We start from the raw sequence: 17,779 nt of genomic DNA on the forward strand, positions 1-17,779 counted from the left end.
TCCCTTTCACCCTTTGAAAAAGGCAGTGCAATATTTCTCACCGTAGCATTAGTATTGTTGATAATCATAAAAGAACGTTGCATTGTTATTTTTGAGTGATTTCCTGACTATAGTTATACCAAGAATTTTTTATGTGCTTTTGAGATTATGGCAGAGATGTACACTCAGTTACGTAAGGTAAGGATATGTATTTTTCTTCCAGAATAAGATAGTCTGGGTCTAGTTCTTAAATGACTATGCCAACAAAAATTTCAGTCCTTTGTAAAAGGAAGAAAAAAAATCCCTAAGTTCTTTATTCAAATAAAGCCTTGTTATATTCCTAAAAACAAGTCAGCTTTACATTTGGAAGGAGTATGATGTAGAAAAGTGCACACTTGTTCTACAGCTGAGCGTCTGGTATTTCTCTTTCTGGGCAGAACTGTCCCAGCCCTCAGCGGAGCACCTGGCCTGCCAAGTGGAGCTGAGGAGAGTGGAACATTCTAGAAAGCTGGCACTGGATGAATTTGAAACTCATAGGCAGATTTTGGAAAAGCAGCTACAAAGTGAGGTAAATTATTCTTTCTAAATAATTTGAATCCTTTCTTCTTCCTGTAATTTTTTTCACATTTATCTGTGTACCTGTGCAGGTGGTTTAGCATGTAGTTATGGGGATTGTTTGTACTCTGCTTATTTTTATGTAAACAATTCTAAAGAAAACAAAGAAACACACACCAAAAAATCAACAAACAAAACAAAAAGCAACCGAACATAACCAAAGTAAATCTTTCCAAGTCATTAAGTTGTCAGCACTGACTTTCAGTAGGATACTATGCATATGTGGCTCAATTGGACCTGAAAAACATTTAGAAACAAGTATTCAGCCAGTTTAAATTACTGGTTTTGTTTGAATTATGCTAGTTTTTATTTTTCTCTCGATTTCCTATAGGTTGAGCGTTGTGCCCAGTTAAAGACCCAACTGTTGGACTCCGAAGCTACTGTCAGGAAATTAAATGTGCAGGTTGAAGAACTGAAACTGCAGGTGAAACAAACACAGGCAGGTTTGTGTCTTACACCAGACCAGGCCTTTACGAAGTTCACTTACCTAACCAGTGTAAGAATTTCCAGATTAAAAAAGCCGCAGTTGCATAGAACTAATATACCATGAGTGAGTAGATTTCAAGTTTAAAATCAAAATATATTTAAAAGCCCAATTTAAAAAGCAGACTCATTACAACTTCCCTTCCTTTCAGAAAAAAAACATATGGGAGGAAGGCCAAACATCACTCCCTGAATACTTGCATGTTTTTATTGCCTGTTTTTCCTCAGTATGAAGACATTAATGTTTGGTGATAACATAATCACCATTTTCTAGGAGGCGAGTTGTGTATTTTGATTCTTGATTGTTCACAATAAGAATAATCAATTTGAAATTGTATTGAATACCTTACAAATTTAAATCTAACTTTTAAACAGTTGCTGTCAAGGCTAATAACTTATGCACCTTGTGTATGCATTAGAAAGAGAGAGGCACTTGTGTAAAGCAGTTCAGGCTACTGAACAAATGTAGCTCTAAAGATGCCTGTCTGTTCAAATTGCTAATATCAAGTACACTAAATGAAAGTTTTGGGATGTATATTTAATCTAAAAATATGGAATTGAATTCTTCAATGATTACACATTACATACAGTGTGCGTTGCACCATAGTTCAGCCTATGCAATACTTTATATTATTCACTAGGCCAATATGTACATTTTTATATATGGTGCAATTATTGGTGCCATTTGGAGTTTGAAATTTGTTAATGTCAGAATAGAAAACATATATTTTAATTAAATGACTGAAAGTACTGCAGGGACCTTTATTTTGCATCAGAGTTAAAGGATGTCATTGAAGAACCATTTATATAGAATAAAAACAAGGTTGTAATTGTGCTGAGAAAGATACAGCCCTGTGGATTGGTCCTTTGGGCTTGCTTAAGCATACAAGTGCAAGCCAAGAAGCAGAGAGCCCTGAAACATTCAGTTTAATTGGCAGTGTTGGAGAAGTACTTTTTTAAAAAAACCAACATTATCTATGTCTTTTTTCTCGAAATTCCTTTTTTGATCTAAATAGAAGGAAACTGTTAAAACTTGCAGCCTGCCATGTGTCCCTCACTCTTGAACAGCATGATTTGATATAATGTGTCTAACATGATGACGTTTTCATTTATTTATGTAAACATAATTTAAGAAATAACATTGTAGAGTGTATACTTCAGGTAGTTTTACATGGAAGGGTTGCATATTAAAAAATAATATCAGTGATAATTTGTAGCTATGCAGCTACATTAAAAATACATTTAAATCAACCCATTAAATTCTCAAAATTTAAGCCAATACCATGTTAAAATGATTTTGATCAAATTGGAATTTAAATGCTGTGTTTTACTGTTTCTGTTTCCTTATGGGTCTTCTGCTCTCACTCTTTACTGCCATGTGCTTTCTCCTGCTATCATTTAGCTCTGGAAAACGAAGTGTATCGGAATCCAAAGCCTTCGCTTGTCGATCGCTCTGTCCTTGACTTCACCAGCGACAGAATTGTACCTCATGATATTTATGTGGATAGCGCTTTCCTGAAGAATCAGGTTATGACCGACGTGATGAAGGTACACGCTGTGCCAGGAGTTGGCTATCGTCAGCAGTTGCAGCCGCGCGGTGCTTCTCCGGATTCCGACCTGGAGTGTGTGGCACTAACCCGGGCTAGAATAAAAGAACTAGAAAAAGAGGCAGAGTATTTAGAAGAAGCCTACAGGAACTACCAACACAGAATCATGCAGGAGGCGGCTGCAAGCAGAACGCCAAGAAAGGTGCAGTCCCCTTTACGTCTACAGTCTGCTGTTGGTAGACCCCCCTTGACTACCCCGCGTGAACTTCTAGAGGATAATCCCAGCTCCCAGAATTCCCCCCTGAGCAGTTCAAGAGGTGAAAAATACATTAAAAACACTGGGCAGGTTGATGTCTTTAAAAATCCCTTAACGCCACCACACAGAGGAGTGTCTTCTTCAAGACGCCTTTCTTCTACTCCTGTTTCCAAACTGGAAAGAGATCTCAGTAGCAAGAAAATTTCAGATGGTAAGTCACGATTGGTCGTGTGGTGTTGGGGTTTTACTTGCTGTTCCTTTTGCACTATGGGAAGAGAAAGATTTAGCAGTGGTAAGCTTTCCATCATTTGTTATTTGCTAAGAGGCAGGAGAAGTCAGAGGCAAAATACGCGAGCTGCTTGGAGCATGGAAACAAGAACTGGAGAAGTATATTAAGGGCGGCTAAACATCCTACACTTAGTTCAGGTAGCTTTAAAGACAAGACTATGCCATATAATTCACTACAGACCTAATCTTATGCAGAGTTTCATTCATAAGTTGCTATTAAGTAGAACTACTTTGCAACGTTATTGTTATTTCCTAGTTTAAATAACCCTCCCTCTGTATTCTGTCCTTTCATTTAGCTTTTGTACTTAACGTGTGCAGCAGAAGGCTGCTTCATCTGGCTTCTCTTAAATGGAGTTTTCCAACCTGAAAGGTCCAGATTTGCTTTTGTTTGTTCTTTTTGCTGTGACAACTTTATCAAATATTCCTGACCAGTTGGGGGCGGGGGGAATTAGTGTTTGGTCATGATTGGAAAATTATAATTTGCTATTAATTTCACAGCACCTAATAATTACGTAGTCTTTTTTTTTTTTAAAAAAAAAAAAGGAGAGTACTCAGAAAAGCAAGCAAAATAGAAAAGATTTGAAAATTTTAAGAACTCACTATGTTGTTTCAAATCTATAGTACATCTGCTTCTTGAGTCATGCAATTCTTGTCATCCTAGCTCAAAGTGGATTTAATAGGATAAAAAAAGAGATGGTAATAAAAAAAAAAACTTTTGTGTGGAGCAAGATGAAATACAGGAAGGGCAGCTTAGTTTGGAAAAGAGTTGGCTGAGGTGAGCTGTGGGAAATCTTGAAAGCAATGAGTGGTGTGAAAAAGGTGGAAAGAGATTGATTGATTACTGCTTCACAGACCCCAGAATCCTATGAAATTGAAAGGAAAGAAAGGAAGTACTTTTTCATACCAGGAGTAAGTTGTGGAATATATTGCTCCTGTGGCAACAAGTATAGATGCAGGAATAAAACTTCCCTGTCAAGAGGACCCAAAAAAGTATTGATTGAGGAAAGGTCGAGGTAGGTGTTTCCAGAAGTAAGACATAAGTATTCTCCTTTTTGAATTTTAGTTTAGTTTTGTTTAGTAATGGGCACTGTTAGAAACAGGTTACAAAGGGTCTGATCTATTTTGGCTATCCCTCTGTTTCTACATATAGAATATCATACTCTGTTACTGAAAACGTATTTGAAAACATGAACTTCCAAAGCAGTCTTTTACATTTTCAGTTTTCTCTCTCAGCTTCTGTATTTACAGATTATTTGTTTAACACTGCACGCAGACAAAATCTTTCATAAATCAGGGGTTTGTTGTAAAATTAGGAAATGTAAAAATTAAAGTTTGTGCGTAACTTTAACAATCTTTATACCAGTCAGAGGATGGTTACATGACGGCTGATCTGTTTTTTCCGTTGGATCTGTTCTTTGCTTAACACACAAGACTGACTTGTTCTGGAGGGGGCTAAGAGTTGAATAACCATGTAGAGCATTACCTGAGTTGGGTGTTAGAGAAGCTGAGTGCTATGTAGTGTAGGAAACCAGGTTGCAGCTGGATGGTATGTTCTCAAGGTGGCCCGATATGGTACTTGCACCAGTAAGCATGGGAGCTTCACTGCTGATGTGCTGAGGAGTGACGTATCTGCTTCCAGTTAGATTGCATTCCCACTGATATGTCTTCTCTGTTTCAAGAGGCTTCTGAGGAGTGCTTTTATACTGGTATATATGTTATCCTTTGTGCTAGCGATGGCTGAAACACCAGATGTGTTTTTGCTAGACAACCGTAAGTCATTCTGGAAGCTTCCATAGAGCTTTTCAGTGCTGTTGAAGATGCCAGTCTGAACAGCTCAAAATAAACTTTAAGAGACAAAAAGATATGCACACGAGTTGGAGATTTCTTTTTACTTTAAGTGAGGTGTACCTCAATGAGAACTGTAGCTCAGCTGTCAGCACCTGTCTTCAAAGGATGAAAGGAATAAGTGTGTCCTGTAAAATACTTGCAGTTGGCAGATCTGGCAGCCGTTTCACTGCATAATCTGCCAGTGGGAGGGTATTTGGTTTTCTCTCTTCCTTTAAATTAATTAATGTATTTGATTGTTTTCCTTTCCAAGCACATGCATGTCGGGCATCTTTCAGGCTTTGACTTTCTACTGGGAAGGAGAACGCCCATTTCTGTAAGAGCAACTAAAAGTAGGACAGGGTCCTTTTCTCTTTTCTTCTGCTCCTCCTGTCTCTGGCCAGTAACACAGATCAAGAAATAATGACCCAGGAAAAAAATCCAATTGCCATCTGACCCATGCTCCCTATTACTTGATCAGTACTTTTCACCTTGATCATTACTTGACCCAACTCCATACCTTCTGATGACAAAGTGCAAGGTTTGTCAGTCTTGCAGACAGCATACTGTGTGCCAAAGATCTCAGCTATTTGTCTTCTAGTAGAAAATCAGTAAGTTCAATCCTAGATAATTTCTAAATAGTAGTAGGTTGTAGTAAATTACTGTATGAGATGGCTGGCACACCTGTGTGCAGACATATAGCATCTGTTATGCTGAGGAGGTGCGTGCAGTAAGTATTACATGCTGTTCTTGTCCATTTGCTCTGCACATGAAAATGTGACAAGTTATTTTATAGAAGATTGGATGTGGGTGGGCTGAGGGTTCCCACCACAAACAGGTACAGCTGGTACATGAGTACAGTGTAGCTGCTGGGTCCTGTTCTGTAGTGCTCGGCTTCCTTAGAGGGTGTTCATCTCTGTTGCATGGGCAGGGGGCCGTCTGGAGATAAAAATTCATGAACAACCCCTAGTCTGAAGCATCCTGACTTCTGCAATGTGATGTGCACCATGAACAGGGTGTGCTCCTACACAACCACCTGAAAGAACTTCAGGTATGGAAGTGTTAATAGTGGCTTTTTGTCCCTCTCTCTTGAGCCAAATTACCACTGACTAGAGTAAAAGTTATTTGGTCAATAAAGAGAAGAAAGACTACTACCTGCTTACCGAGTGAATACCATATCTTGTGGAAAAAATAATTCATAGTCTTGTAATGAAAGGCCTGTGCAGCTGCACAGGAAAGGAAAATTAAGATTGCAAAGCAAAATTTAACCCAAGCACTGGACTTTGCAAGTTTGATTAAAAGCCTTTTTAATGCAAAGGTTTGGGCTTTTGGTTTCTTAGAAAACTCAGGACTTCTATAGTCATACTATCTGTCTGTTTCCTTCCCTGATGACTTTACAGCTGTTGATAAGAGGCAAAAATCCTCGAAGATTTCTTCTTTGCTTCATCACCCTTTTTCACAAATGTGTAGAAAATGAAACCTCCAGGTTACATTTTCTAATGAAGAATGGTGTTTGGGAGACCTCAAGCATTATCTTTTGCTGGTTACTGAACACATCACTAGCTTGAAATCTGAGTCCGTAACTGCTTCCTCTAATGCCCAGCATGGGAGAAATTGATATTTGGCCTTTGGCAGAGGGGCTGCAGTTTGTGGGGGACATGGATGTATTATGGGGTGATGATAATCATAGGCTTTGTGAGGAGTAAGTTTATGATGGTGAAGGTTTGTAGAGCAGAATTCTCATACAGGAGATGTAAAAACAACCAACCAACCCACCCACAACAACAACAAAGCAGTACAAGTAAGTTCTTATTAGGATCTGAATGTTAGTTGCCCTGTAGTGGTGGTGCCTGCACAGTCCAATTATGCATGTGTTGTGAGAAACAGCCTTGGCTGTGAAATGGTAGGATAAATAACTGGCTAATACAAGTTGTGGGATTTTTATTCTGCAGACATCAATGGCTCGTACCTTGCCTCTTCCCAGCAGAGTGTTGACCAGGTGCTTTCTCCTATTTCAAAGCCACATCTACCTTCATCTTCTGAGTCTGTTTCTTCCTCACCATCCAGTCATGGCCATAAAATCAGGTAATATTTACAAAGCAACATTTTTATCCTGCTTTTTAAAGAAACATTTATGTTTTTCTGTGCCAATAGCCGCTTTTACAGTTAAAGTGAGCCATTAATTTTACAAGTGAGAACTTTTCTAAAGATGAATAAGCATTTCCATTCTTGAATATCATGCCTCAAGAGGAACTTAGTTATTAAAAAACCAAACACCCTTCTCCTCCCAAATCCATATACCTTTAGCAAATACGATTTGACATGTTCACCTGTGTTTAAATTTGTGCATCCTTACAGTGCAAAGTTATGTGCAGTGAAATACTTAAACCTTGAGTGCATTGGAAACTTTAAAAAACATTAAAAAAAAAAAGTCCTATGACAAAGTGAAAGTTAATTGATGTACAAAGTGTTCTGTAAAGTCATTTCACTCTTGTAGTTGAGCAAAGATGAAAGGGTATTCCAAAGATTCTCTGTGTTGGGGAGAAACAATAAAGGCAACACTGGCTCCAGCACCTGAAAAATCCACCACCATGGAAAAGTGTTACAGGCAAAGGACTAAAAAGCCTGTAGAGTGAGAATGTGAAGCATCCTAAGCTCATGTGGGTTTAATGCAGATGTAGCAAATTGATAGATATCCATCACTGAAACTTAGCTTGCTGTTTAAGGATAATAATTAATGTTTAGAACTGTGCTTCTCAGCACTTTGTGCTACTTCAACCAATGTAAATATGGCTTTGTTACTGTGTGTGGCTTCAATGACTATGGTTCATTTGGCGTGTGCTGTCACCACTAAGGCACACCTGACAGATACATGTCATACATAGTTTAGATGTTCCTGAGCTCAGGTCACGCTGATTTGCTTTGTTGGTTTTCAGGCTGCTGTAGATATCTCTATAGATAGAGCTCTAGATATAACAATTTTTTTTTTTCCCCTTTGCTTTTGTCCTTTTTTTGCTTTTCTGCTTTTCATGTGTCAGTGTTCTGACCAACTTTTGAAAGCAAGGTGTGGTATGGATCCTCATATTTCAGGAGAGCTGCAAGTTCTGCAGCACTTGAAATCTACTGTATCAATGTAGACATTGTTTCATTGTATTTCCTTTCACAGTAGACCACTTTCAGACAGCTGAGTGAATGATTCATTGTTAATAAATAAGTATTCTGGTAATCACTAATTTCATAAAATGTGTTTCCTAAAAGTTTCCTGAAAAAGCAAAACCTGTTCCTAAAAGTAAATCTGAGTTAAACCACCACTGACTTGCATGCGTATGTATAGTATCTGAGAAAAAAATGTTATTTTTTAAGCATGTGAGGAATGTGTGCATATGTTGGAGATATATCTGACTTTTCATGGTGTCCCACATCTTTGGACCATATTGATAATTTAAAAGTTTAGACCGTACATTTCTATGAGTAAGAAGAATGTCTGTACTGTGTTGCAAATGGGAATGTGAAGGTACTACAGTGGCCAATTAGCTGACTATTACTTGGCATGTCTTATCTACAACAATCATATCAGACATCTCACCCTCATATGAATTACCTGAATGTGAATGTTTTTTTGACAGTTTGCTGTCATGAGCTTTTTTGGCATTTGACAGTTTGGATTCATCTAGTAGGCTTCTGTGCCATCCATATAAATGTGATCCTGATGAGGCTAACAAGAACCCTTGCTGGCATTGTAGACTGATTTGAGAACAAACTCCATTTCAGAAGACAAAGTTGGGTCTTGAGAGGAGTAAACTTCATTTTTCAGTTACTTGAAATTATATTTCAAGAAAAGTGTAAAACTTACAATCTTATCACAAATTCCTGTCCAAAGTAGTGATAATCTCTGATTCTTTCCCATATCAGAACAGGCTTTCTGCATACGCTTGATGTTCAAAAACTATTGAGGTTATATCTGATGCACACAAACCCCCTTCATTTAAAAAAGACCACTAATTCCTTGAGCGAAGCATGTCTCTCTTCTTGTGTCTCTATTTTACACGTGACCTGATTGATGAGCTTCTACTGATTGAAGCTCAGTAGTTTCTGCTGCCTGAGAGTTTAAATCAAGGCAGTTGTAAATTCTCACTTTATTAATTAACAAGTTGTAATGCCTTTTTTTTTTTTTCCTCTGAAAAGCTTGTGCATTTGTCTGTATAACCGGTTTCAGAATAGGAAACTCCAGACTCCTTTGCATGTGGGAATGGGATGGGTAGCAGAACTTTTCCTTTGTGTGGGTGTGTTTGGTGTTTTTGTGTTTTTGTTCTGTTTGGGGTTTTTTTTGTTTGTGTTTTTGTTAGTTTTATTTTTTGTTTGGTTGGGGGGTTTTTGTTTGTTGGTTTGGTTTTGTTTTTGAAGATATCTCTTAAGTAAATGAATAACTTGGCAAAATTAGGCTGTATAAAAATGCCTTATCTTTCCTCTCTGTATCTTCTATTTCCATGTATGAAATTCTTTTGTTCTTAATGTTACTCCAAAACTGAGAATCCTGAATAGATTTATTCAGAAAAAGCTTGAGTATTTCATTTTTAATGTTTGTTTCCTAAGAGACACTTGAATCGGCTGTAACCTGGTAGCCATCATTCCAGATTTGATGGCTGAAGACAACTTGTCCTGGGGCAGCTTTAGCAGACATTCATAGGACTTAATTATTTTCTTGTTATCAAGTCATCAGTATACATTTAATGTAGAGAGGGTCTCATTTGTGGTTAGAATTTGGGGATAGCCCTCAGTTCTTGGCCTTGAAAAGAAGCTCTTGGGATTTTTAGGGACTGTGAGGTTAATTCCTTTAAGCCAGGGGTGTCAAACTCATTTTCACCGGAGGCTTTTATGTTTATGTATAGACATAGAAGTAGTTACATTTATACAGTCCTAAAATTACATTTGACCCTTTGAAGGCAACCACGAGGCTGATGTGCCCCCGGTGAAAATGAGTTTGACACCCCTGGCTTAAGCAGTTGTCTATTCTTTCCCTGCTCATTGACATTTTCTACAGTATCTCTCAGATTTCCTGTACTCCCGTGACAGACCTTACAAAGTGAAGGTTGAATGTTAACCTGCATGTTAAAGCGATATGGGAAAATACTCTTAATACTGTGAGGGACTGAGCTTCTGTGGAGCATGTTGTGGAGCCCACGCTGCCTGACAAGTGAACAGCGTGAGCAAGTTGTGCTGCAGAGAGCAAGCCAGGGGCTGGGCCGTAGTTGCGTTCTTGGGTTCCTTGTGACAAAGCAAGGGTGTGGGGTCCCGATGATGTTCTTGAACTTGCTGCTTTCCCAAGACTTTCTTAAAGGGAAAACATTCTTTTGCAGAGTAATTTTTTTTAATTTCTTGTGCCTTAGACTGTTTTCTGTTACATAAAATATTTGAGAAATGCATGCGTGGGTTTTTCCAGTTGTTTACGGTCATTATTAGGCAAATGGCCCATCATTGATGTGTATTGTGGGATTAGTTTATGACCTGTAGATTTTAAGTGGCAATGAGAACTTCTTAGAAAAGAGATGATGCTGTAACACCAGCAAGCCATTACCAATTAGACCTCTCTCAGTAGGGAAGAACAATCGCTTCTGTGACTACAGGAGCTCCTTGTTTATTTATGTTTCAAGATATGAGTGGTATGAAGGAAGCCAATAAACACAGACAGGAAGACTAGAGTTATAAGGGAGATTATTATCTTAACCATTCTTTTTTTGTTTAGGGCTAAAGAAACTGATTGTGAGGGTCATTACCAGTTTTAGGCTAAAGAAGTAATTTCAGACATTAACAGCATAGTTTGGATGGTGGTGGTTGTTTTTTGTTTAAGCTTTAATGGTAATTTTAAGCATAACTTATGTAATTGAATCATTTGGTGTTGATTAGAACACCAGTACTGTTTTATGGAATATTGGCATTAGGTACAGTCCAGGGTTTGGTTGCAAACTTTGCCTGATAGAATGAATTTTGAAAACTATTTGGAAATACACGTTTCCTGGTCTGCATGAGGCAGAGCTCTTCTGTTTGCTGAGTCTGAGGCAGTGTGTCTTTCTACAGTGGCGCAGGACACAGTATTGAATAAAGTGGCATGCATGTCCTTTAACCTTGCAACCTTAAGAATTATTTCATACTTAACCCTTTCTGTGAAGGAAGCACTAAAAACATGAAGCAGACTTCGAAAGCCTTGAAGATCCTTTTACTCTCTCGTACTTAATTTACAGAGTATTTTCTCCAGTGACTTTACTGAACTATCCTTCTGACAATGCAGATTTGTTAGTCCCCAGATTTACATTTTTTTATTGAACATGTCTCACTGAGAGGGTATGTTTTGTTTGTCCTTCGCTTTTGCCCCATAGGAGACCTGAATTCCTTAGAAATTGCAAGCACAAACATGTTTATGCCAGGGTGAAGAGCCCCAGCTGATATGAAGTGAGCTCCTTTATGAAGAGCTGCTGCTGAATTTCATTAGTGACCTGCACTCCTCTTGCTGTTCTGGTTCTGGTCAGAGTTTAGCAGCTGGGTCACGTGGGAGATACTGTTCCTTCACATGATCTTTCTGATGAGATAAATGGGGATTTAAAATGAGGGCACTAACCTCATTTTCCATAGCACCCAGATTTTCACCCCTGCATATATATTTTGCCAGACACCTAATCCTAATACATTTCAAACACATCTGTTAAGATGACATTGAAGTGGGAATTAAAGAATGTAATACAGAGCAAAAAGGCAAGTTGTTTCGTTTCAGTGTCACACTTCGTTGTATTTATCTTTTCTTTTTCCTTATTCCTTTTCATGCCTTTTGAGAGTGTATTTAGTTTTGATGTAATGCCTTTATGTCATACATAGGCCTTGGGGACAGGCTGCAAGGAGATGGCTGTCAGAGAGATGGAGCTGACTTTTGGTAAAAGTGAGAGAACTGGTATTTAAGTACCTTAAATTTTGAGTCAGAAAGTTGCAGCATTCTGGTTGCATGGTTTTTGTGTTTGGTTTAGTCTGTTGCTAAGCATGTAAGTAATCCTTGTATTTAAATCTCAGATTGCTTTTTGCTTCAAGCTTAGTATTTATATTTATTAAGTTATTTCTATTCTTCTTTCAGACTTCAACAAACAGACAAACAAGATTTCAGTGATATCCCCAAACCAGAGAAACTAATGTATGAGGACCTTGAAGAACACATTTCTTCTCTTGAGTGTAAGTTCTAGTGCATTTTGGACAGGTTGTTTAATACCTTACGGCTTACCAGTTGTAAGATGATTGTCTTGATAATCTAAGACTACAGTTGGAGAGAAAAAATTCTTACTCATGCTGGAAATTAGAAAAACAAACTGGCTCAGGTGATGAGGAATTAATCTTCTTCGTATTTGCATCTTTAGAGGAGAAGGGTATATATTAACAAGTAGACACTAAAATCCAGTTGGTTCTGAAATTTGTGAACGTAACATTTTGTTCAGAAATCTTGCACGACCTTTTTCTGATTAATGTGTGTAGGTCTGACAGAAGGTTTTGAAGTTGTGTAGGATTTTTTTTTCAAACAGCGAAGCGTACTAGTATATGAACCAACTCGAGACTCTATTATATTTGCTGCATAAAGTAAAACTCCAATGAGTGTTCATCATGGACCAATATCAGAGTAGTATTACCAAGTTGTAATTCTGAAGATATGTTTCTGTGGCCATTACATACAGTCTTGTTAATTTTTTTTTTCCTTCAATAACTGAGACTTAAATAGTATTATGAATTAGAAATTACTTTAGAAGCATGTGTACCTGTGTGAAGAACACTTGCAATTATGCTGTCATTAATCAACATCTCTGAGTAGTTTTGGAACATATGATCCGGTTTCTGAAACATGAATTTTATCCTATTTTTTTTTCCTCTGAGATCAACATTTTATTTATTTACATTTCTGCTCTCTGTTGATTGCAGGAAGAACTTGTCATTATGTGGTGTTTTGCATTACATGCTATAAAATGTTTCCTTCTCTTTATATGCTGCAGTCAAGCCTGCAGGGTCAGTTCTGAAAAAAATTTGATGTAACTAAGGTGCTGTAGAAAGAGGAGGATAATAAAAGTTAATGCACTTTTTAGCCATTTGTATATGGAGAGAGAAATAGAAGCAGTGTTACTGGCTTTATTTCCCAGTTTTCAAGAATTTGAGTGACATCTTGATGTTGGACCTGAGCAGCCTTCTCTCCCATGAGACTGTGGGTTTAAAGTAAATGAAGTTGTCGATGAGAAAGATGTGAACAATGAGCTAAACACCTTTCCCATTTCCAAATTTTGTTGGGTCTGTAAACTCTTTTGAGACTGGTAGAGATCCATCAGTGGGCAGTATCATTAAATTCATAGTTGGTGAAGAGATTATAGTTATTTTATGGGAGAGTTAGAACCACTGATTTCAAGGAAAATATTCCTAACTGGTGTGTTTTCCTGGGTCCGAGACTGGCTTATTCTTTTGGTTGTGTCATCCGGAAGATGGAGCGATGCCCTTGCTCACTCCTGAAACTGTGAGAATATTGGTTTTAGTATTATAAAAACTGACCAACCAAACAAAAAGATACTGTTTGTTTAAACAGCAAATGTGCTGGTAAGTGTTTGGGGATAACTATAACAGCAGAAGCTGATGACTCATCTGTGCATTTCTCTGTGAAGTTTTATTGAGTACATTTGTTTTTTAATTTACCTCATTTAGGTTTCTTTTTATAAGCTTTAAATGCATTATTTGAATGTGAACCGAGCCTGTAGGCACTAATGGTTTCTACTCATTGTATATTTTAATTAGATTTTTATTTATTTGTTTAATTTCTGGTAGAGACTTTTAGGAATACATTACATATTTCACTTTTATCACATATGAGAATAGACTGGCATTTTCTTGGCAATTAGGCCTGAATAGATGTTGCAGCCCAATAAGTTACTGGTGTATCTTTTAGTGACATGTAGTAGTCAAAAGAATAATTTAACAGTTTGCATATACCAAGGATTTCTAAATGAACAGTACTTTAGTTGGGTCAGACTGCATCAAAAGGCAATGTCAGTACGTAGAAGGAAATCAGAATGGCTAAAAAGGGAAGAATGTAACCCAGGAGGAATTGGCGGGGAGTATGAATGTAAAATCTAAAAAGTAAATGTAGAATAAGATCTAATGAACAAAGAAGTTGGTAAGAGTAGAAGAAAACAATGGAGTGAAGAGGATGCCAGAAAATATAGAAAGCCTTTTAATTCTGCGGTGAGTAAGCTCTAGCAAGAAAAGATTGGAATTTCTGTTGGCAATAATTGCTTTTAGTTGATGTGCTTGTCTTAAGGAAACAAAGCATCTCTTGCTGTCTACCCTTACATAAAGGAGTGAAGGTAGAAAAACACCATGACCTTTTTTTTTTTTTTTTCCTTTCCTCCTTTGCAGAATGGTTAATGAAAATATGTTTTGTACTGTATTGTTTTGGGTTTCGTTTTTTTTTGTTTGTATGGTTAGCAGACTGTTGGAAGTTAGATATAATATTTAATAGGAACCTATTCGTGCAAGGAATTTTTTGACTACTTAAATATTGTGTACCCTGAAACATACTGATGCCTCATATGGAAATAATGTTGTTGTTGATAACCTTATAATTTAAACCTAAAGTGAAAGAGAGAGGAAAAAAACCCAGAATAGATGTTCTTTTGAGTGTGATAGCCCATTGTTTTGGTCTTCTGTAAAACATGTATAGAATTTACTTTCCTAGGTGAAGCTGGTAGGAATTCCTGTTGCTTTTTGTAAGAACCTGAAACCATGCTCATAACTTAGCTAAACTGACAGCTTGACAGAAATTTTCTGTGATGCTTTCATCTATAATTCCTTTAAAAGAATTTTAATTTAAAGAGATTCAGACCATTCTGAGAGAGAGGCTGATCAGTTTGGCTGTCGTGTTTTTCTTTGTGCAAAATATTTCTGTTTTGTTACAATGTGGAAAAGAAAAATGTTTGAAACCTTGATAATATTTGAAGGATGGGAAATTGATATTTTTCTAAACCTTTACCCAAAACTTATGGATATAGTTAAGATATCTGTACCATATTACACTAAATGCTTGGGAAAATGGTCCTGTGTTTTTGGGCTACCTAAAGATAATGGTTACATCTGATTTTCTATCTCCTTTTGCTTTCTCCCATAAAATTAAGATAGAAGCAGTCTGCATACTTTGCAAATAAATAATTAAGAAGTAGTTGAGTATCATAGCAGTGATCACAGCGGAAGTACAGTAATTGTGTTTTTGTAAATTCAGGGCCACCTTGCACAGGGAGGAGAATATATAACGTAGAATATCTGAGTTGGCAGTATCCATCTATGCACTGAGGAAGACAAAGATCCTAATAAAGAAATAGAATCATAGAGTCATTTCAGTCGGAAGAGATCAAATAATTAAAGGTTGTTTTATATGCATGGAAATGATGAGCTACACTTGGACATGTAATTTTTCCGTGACCTGTATCTTGATTCTGTAAAGAAATGAAAACATTTTGGTTTTCTGTTGTATATTTATTCATGAATCTGTTTTGGCTTTGCAAACAGATGTGTTCCAATAGCTAATTTCAAAACTAACCATTCTGTAATTAAAGAAGCAAGTACAGCCTGTGATAATTCTTAATCCTCAGGGAAATGGTCAAGCTGAAGGGAAAATGCTCAATTAGCGCTGATATTTATGTGTTCCCATTCAGCCATTCCCACACTTTGTGTTCATTGCTGTGCTCCACTATTGTAATTACCAAATAATGAAGCCATTGTTCAAACTTCTCCAGATCAGGGGGACATTCCGGAGCAGTGTGAAAGTGATGCTTTGCATCCATCTGGGGACATCGTCAATGGAAACTGTGTCACAGCCACTGTACCAGCAGCAGCCACTTCGCTGCAGGACTTAAGTGAGTTCTCAACTCGGAAACCCTTTTGAAATGACAAAAGTAGAAAACAAAAAGCCAAATATTTAATGTTCTATAGGTATGCATGCTGAAGTGACTGAGATTTTTTTTTTCCAAAATCGCTAACTATGTAATAAAGAGGAAGGAATGTTTTCTTTTGCTTTACTGTATGATAATGACTCTTTCACCCAGGTTTTAGTTAAATTTCTTTTTAATTTAAACACTTTTGCTACCTGTCTCACCCCCCCAGGAAATTTCTGGAGAGATGATTTTGTTTTTTTCTTTTCTCTTTAGGATAATTATTAAATATTGTTTCTGGTTTGATAGAAAAAAAGACTTAAAAGGTTGTTTTTGTTGTGTGTTTTTTGGGGGATTGTTTGTTTGTTTTAAGTATTTTACTTACCACTTGTTTGGATGTTTTTCATTTTTCTTGACTCTGTTTGCAAACTGTATTATCACAATGCTGTTTTAATTCTTTGAGTAGATAGGCATGATTCCAGTGCAGCATATGCCACTTCTCTATTTGTTCTAGCTGGAAGCATTATGATGATTTTTATTTCACAGAATCACAGAACGTTAGGGATTGGAAGGGACCTCAAAAGATCATCTAGTCCAATCCCCCTGCCGGAGCAGGAACATCTAGATGAGGCTACACAGGAAGGCGTCCAGGCGGAGAGGAGCTTTCTAGCCTCTAACAATTCGCAGTATTTAGTACGCCGATCTAATTACTATCTGAATGCTGTTCTACTTACACAGCTTCTTAAATATACTGGTCACATCAGTAGGGTGTCCTGCAATAATTTTCAAAGGTTTTTTAAGTGCTTTATTAGGAAGTGTATCCAACCATATTACAGAGAGGGAAAGAATATGAACTTCAGGGTAACAGAGATTTAATGGGAATGGCAGGAGTGAGAAGAGCATGGAGATTAGTCAACTCTTTGGCCTCTGCTTTGGCTCTGCTGTTTAACTCTTAATGAGTCATATATCAGACTAAAAAGGTATAAAGGTGGGTAGAAACATTACCAGATACCCAAGAATAATTTTGGCATATGTATAAACAATATATCCAGTTGTTTTTCATTTTCTATCAGTGTTATACAGGAACCTGTTACTTGTTTGTATGCTACTGTAGTAGATTACTGAACTACATAAATCAAATCACAGATGTTGAAACAATTTTTCACAGCGGTGCTGGATCAAAGACAGATTGAAGAACAGAACAGAGAAGCTGAGAAAAACTTGGACGAAGAAAGGAAAGCAAGAGAAGAAAAGAGAGAGAGAGAACAAGAGGAAGCTTTGGAAAGAGAGCAAAAAGAAGTGGAAAAGCCTAACAAAGAGGTGGTGATTTATTATTTTAATTTCTGACAGTAATGCAGCTTTCTAGTGCTGTGTATTTTAGGACTGCTGTCTGTTACTTGCTTAAAAACCAATTTTATTCTTTAAGTGAAAGTAGTAGAGGCTAAGTTCTTTCACGTACTTGTGCAATTAACCAAAGAGTCTCACTAGAATTTCTCCTTTGTGCCGAGTAACTTTTTCACTGCAGACTTAGATGGCAGCTGTCACCAGGCTATTGGAACAAGCTGTACATTTGCTGCCTTTTTGGTCTGGACTGCTGCTGGTGGGACACCACCAGAACATGGTAGTGTCCATCTGTTCATTAGGGTTCTTCCTTGGAAGTAGAAGTTATAAGGAGACCTTAAGGAGTTTGATTAATTAATCCCTTTGAGCTGATGTAGCACACATTGATGTTGAGTTCTGGACTTCTAGGACCTGTATAAAACTCGTGTTTTGCTCCCTCCCATTTTGTCTTCCTCTTCCAACCCTTAAACCTTGCTCAATTTAATTCAGTGTAGTGGTACTGGTCACACGTGCTG

At 37.3% G+C, this 17,779-nt stretch overlaps 1 protein-coding gene across 3 annotated transcripts in view; it reads left to right on the top strand.

Annotated features, from left to right (window-relative positions):
* The window catches only part of OFD1 (OFD1 centriole and centriolar satellite protein), a 33,555-nt gene that overhangs the window by 13,459 nt on the left and 2,317 nt on the right, over positions 1-17,779 (top strand). For all 3 annotated transcript variants that reach the window (XM_065655099.1, XM_065655175.1, XM_065655257.1), the window contains 7 exons: positions 417-547; positions 926-1,037; positions 2,480-3,091; positions 6,945-7,077; positions 12,110-12,204; positions 15,789-15,908; positions 17,092-17,243. In XM_065655099.1, coding sequence (XP_065511171.1) covers positions 417-547; positions 926-1,037; positions 2,480-3,091; positions 6,945-7,077; positions 12,110-12,204; positions 15,789-15,908; positions 17,092-17,243 — 1,355 coding nt within the window. The remainder of the gene's footprint in view (positions 1-416; positions 548-925; positions 1,038-2,479; positions 3,092-6,944; positions 7,078-12,109; positions 12,205-15,788; positions 15,909-17,091; positions 17,244-17,779) is intronic.

Source organism: Caloenas nicobarica, chromosome 1 (genome assembly GCF_036013445.1).
Source record: "Caloenas nicobarica isolate bCalNic1 chromosome 1, bCalNic1.hap1, whole genome shotgun sequence".
Taxonomy (NCBI): domain Eukaryota; kingdom Metazoa; phylum Chordata; class Aves; order Columbiformes; family Columbidae; genus Caloenas; species Caloenas nicobarica.